General features: G+C 40.3%; 1 protein-coding gene across 1 annotated transcript in view; it reads left to right on the top strand.

The window, feature by feature from the left end:
• Positions 1–900: 900 nt before the first annotated feature.
• LOC107103499 (ras/Rap GTPase-activating protein SynGAP-like) overlaps positions 901–4,494 on the top strand; it is a 345,104-nt gene continuing 341,510 nt past the window's right edge. The window contains exon 1 of the mRNA XM_015403604.1: positions 901–1,215. Within this exon, the coding sequence (XP_015259090.1) occupies positions 1,194–1,215 (22 nt within the window). The 5' untranslated portion in view covers positions 901–1,193. The remainder of the gene's footprint in view (positions 1,216–4,494) is intronic.

The raw sequence follows: 4,494 nt of genomic DNA, 5'->3' as shown, positions 1-4,494 counted from the left end.
AAATGCATCTGGAGATCTGACAGCAAGAAGCCTCCCAGATCTCCAGATGCATTTGAGATATCAAAAAAGTACTCCAGAGTGTTGTTCAGCATGGGGGTGAGTAGAAAATGAAGGCTAATCATGTTTTGGGTGTACTATTCCTTTAAAGAGCTTTTCTAAGTCACTTGCTCTGATGCTGATGCCCTAGCAGATGATGATGGAGGAAGAGATAACACTCTCCACATAAATTGATAGAAGGTGTAGCATCTTGCAGCAAACGCTGAAGGACCTAAGCTTCCTGAGGAAGTACAGTTTGCTCTGTCCCTTCTTGTAGAAAGCTTCCTTGTTCCCTCTCCTTATATAATTCACTGGGCAAATTATTTAAGTTTTCATTTTTCAAGCTCATTACTAAACAAATTCACATGCATAAACATTGACCTAAACCATGTGATTTTCTTATATACTATATTAATTCTAAATAGCATCATTCTCTTAATTATCTTTTTTATCTGACTTTGTTGAACCTAGGTGAAAGGAGCATGTAGAGGACAATATCATATATTGGGAGCCTGACTTTTGATCATAAGCTAAGTGAATTATATCACGCGCGCGGACAGACTGTTTTCTCGCGCCTGAAGCAGTGAATTTACTCTCACTCAAACATCATTACATTCGCCAATCTTCTTCTAGGGGCGCGCGCGGAATTGTAAAACGCACGCGTTGAATTTCATTTCTACAGACACTGGGACGAGTGCGCGCACACACACAGAAACGCGCATGCACGAGCTTTCCCCTCATCCTCCTCTCCCTCTCTCTCTCCGTCACACACTCCCTCTCGTGCTTCACCCTCACACCTCGGCAGCAGCGTGCAAACGAACCGCCGCGCGCGCGCGCACGCATATCCTCACCCGCACACACACACACACACACACACTCACTCCTGCACCCTGTATTTTTTATGCACCTCGCACCGGGCGCTTTATAAGCGGTCGTGGATTATGATGCCAGTTTTTATCACAGCGGAATATCGGCCTCTTCTTCATCGACTGCTGCCGTAAACAACACTAAAAACGCGTCCCTTTTTTAAATTAATAATTTTTTTTTTTTATATTTGAATTATTCCGGATTTATTTTTCTAATTTGGTTTCCCTCAATACTACTGAGCACCGAGAGACCGCCGCGACGCAGAGCTTTACGTCCGATGCTTTTGGAACATGTCCTATGTTCCCTTCCAAGGTAAAGTAAGCAGATTTTTCATCCTTTAATTTTTTTTTTTTGACACCCACTGCATCTCTCTCTTCCCTGTCCTCCTCCATCCTCTCTCTGTCTTTCTCTGTGCCCCTCTCCTCCCTGATTGCCATATGGAAATGTAAGCAGGCACCATAGCCGACAGGTGCGCGGAGATGGCCCCAGAGTACCTGCTAGATAGAAGCCCAGCAGAGATGCTCGGTGTGCATGCCGCAATTATAGTATGGTAATAAAGGGCTGCGCGCGCGCGGCTGTCATGGTGTTCTCCTGCTGTACTGCGTTGGTTGATAAGGGCTACATGCAGAAATGAAATGTTCCAGATCCTGTTATGAGAAAAAAAATCTACTCCGAGCGAGTTTTGTAGTGACACTTGTTAGATGCACTTCCTGTATGGCAAAAAAAAAGAAAAAAAAAAGAACAGCCTGATCTAAATGATGTTTATAGGAACTTAACACCTAAATGTGTTAAGATTGTATTCCTGAATGGACACTATCATGCCTCCAAAGTAAAAAAAAAAAAGTTTGGCCCAGTGAAATATGTAGATGACCTCTCCTCTGCCTGCTGGTCTCTCATTCCCTCACACTCCAGCATGAGTGGGTGAAAGGCGCTTCAATGTACGGCAAAAAACAGCCAGATTCCCTCAGTATCACTGCTCTGCAACTGTGACTAATGCTATATGTGAGCAGGCGTGCTGCAGTGAGCTGCCTCCCATCCACCCCAGCTGAAACCCTCAGTTTGCATTGTGTCTCTGTGATCAGAGGGTTAAATAAATAAGGGGAGTCGGATGGGAAGGAGGTGCAGAGGTGCAGCTGTAAAGTTTGGGGAGCAGCTCTGAAGGACTGAGGCTGTTCCAGGTTTGTGTGAGTACCTGCTGTATCTGTGTGAGGGGGTGTGCTGCATGAGAGTGAAGCCAAGCAATGGAGTGTGTGGAGCACTAGATCTGTTAGCCTTTGTGGAAAATCATCTGTGCCTTCAAATATCTAATCTCTAGCAAAAAAAAAAAAAAAAGACAACCTGGAGTGACCCTGGAGTCAACATCTGAGCCACACATGACAGAAAGGGAGCAAATGGAACTGCTGCAGCGGCTCTTTTCCTTTTAACTCCCGCTTCTTATTCCCTCCGAGCAGAGCAGATAAGAGCCAAAATGCCCTCTTGTGCAAATGCATCTATAGAAGTTGGTTGCATAATGCTGGTTTGGTGAGATGCTCTGCCACTGTATGTGTGTGTATGTGTGTGTGTGAGCCCACTCGGGGAGTCATTGCCAGGAAATTGTGAGCACAGTGCCGCACCTTCAAAATCTGCCAGTGATGTACTTTTCTCTCTGATTGCAATAATGTGTCATTTTTAGGAATAAATCACAGTTTTGTTTAGTTTTTTTTTTTTTTCAACTGGCAACACCTGCAGAGAGTTTTGCCTTCAGGCCCCTTTTTGCTGATTACTTCATGGCAACAATATTAATGTGTCCATTAGTACATTTGTGACATTATAGAAATGGTTTTTAGTTCTCTGTCAAAAGAAGAAATATAGCGTCACTTATATCCTTATTCAATATTTGAAATAACAGTTTTCCAAACTGTGAGAAAGACACCTTTTTTGATCATTTATAACATAGAGAACATTTTGTATTTTGTAAAGTAAAGGTTTCCTTGTTGTTTCTAGCAATCGATATCTTACTGATATTGGATAACTCTTTTTGTAGCTTGCTTTGCAATGAGATCATTTTTTTGTTAGTTTCGTTTCAGTTTAGGCACAAGAAACAAAAATAGTCTTTCTTTTGATGAACTTTTTAAGAAGATAATTAATCAGCAGGGATGCACAATATGACACCATTAAGATGTGGGTCATTTTTAAGCTTCTCAGAATCGGTCAAATAAGTAAAACTGGTTTGATATCCAACAATTGATGTTTCTTTTCATGTCATTGTGATTGTGATGCAGGAAAGGACTGTGATTGTTTAACTGAAGCGAAGAAGCAAAGTCTGTACTTGTTCAGTTTCTCATGGTGTCCAAAAAAAAGGGAAACATAAAATATGGGTGATTCTCCAACTATCTCAGAATTTGTTTCTTGGGCAGAAGTAAGAAAAACAAAAGCATATTTGTAGATTTTTTAATTAATGCTGCACTTACTGGACACAAAGACGAACTTACAAGAAATTCTGATATATAAATTATTATTAATGTTATATAAAATATTGTTTTATAATGAGTTTTTATGCTCTTGTCCCATGCCTTAGTTTTGGACTCTCAGTCCGTCATAAGCTTGACATCAAATTTGATTTAACAGTAACTTTTAAAATTAATTATTATAATGAAAATTTTCACGTGCTTGAATTATATATTAGTGTTTTATTTTTTTCAAAAAAACTGTCTGGGGATCACTTTCATTTCCACCACAGGATATAACTTTCTACTTTTATTTTAAAGGAGGAGTGAGGTGTTACTATATTTGGGCAAAAATGGCCCCTCCTAGACTCAGTGATCATGACAAAAATTTTATTTTTTTACTGATTAACGCTAAACACATTAAATCACCGGGAACATATTACTTTTAGGTATAGATAATAATCCATTGATTATTTCTTGTTGACTTTTCCTTTAACCTTTGTCTGCTTGCAGCCACTTCAGCTGCAATGTGACAATAGAGCTAATGGCAGGATAGCAGTGTTTACTCAATGGAAGGAGGGGAAGCCACAGACAAATCCAGAGTATTCATATATATTTATATTTGACATAGATACATTGGCTGACCGTTATTTTTGGTCAATATTAGCTTTTTTTTATCATTAATGCTACGTCTGAAACAATCAGATTAATCGATTATTGAAATAATCATCAACTATTGTAGTAATCAGTTTAAATTGAACTGGAGTGTAGAGATTCTAAAACATGCCTTTAGCTGATAGAGGGACCCACTTAGAGCAGGAATTACACCATAATTGTAAAAAAAAACATATAAACATTTTGCATCTAAGATTAAAAAAAAAGTCTGTCAATATTAGGGATGGAACGGTTTATGAAAACCGTCCGAACCGTTCGGTTCACCTGTCTTGGTTCGATTCGCGTGTGTTGCCTTTGGTTCATGCGCTGCTCCTTTTTCTCATAGGCGAAGCGTTTACACTCCAGAGCAGAAGGTGGAGAAGCGAAGCAGCGTAGCCGGGTGTAGCAGGAAAAAATCAGTTGTTGTGGAGAATTGTGTGGGTATGGCGAGTGGGAAAGAACAGGAGTTGGAAGACGCGCCAGCAGCACTTTATAGGTCTGCTGTATGGGA

This window comes from Cyprinodon variegatus, unplaced genomic scaffold (assembly GCF_000732505.1).
Source record: "Cyprinodon variegatus isolate N-32 unplaced genomic scaffold, C_variegatus-1.0 Scaffold0, whole genome shotgun sequence".
Classification (NCBI taxonomy): Eukaryota; Metazoa; Chordata; class Actinopteri; order Cyprinodontiformes; family Cyprinodontidae; genus Cyprinodon; species Cyprinodon variegatus.
Note: the sequence above shows the minus strand (reverse complement) of the source record. Positions and strands in the feature narration are given on the sequence as shown.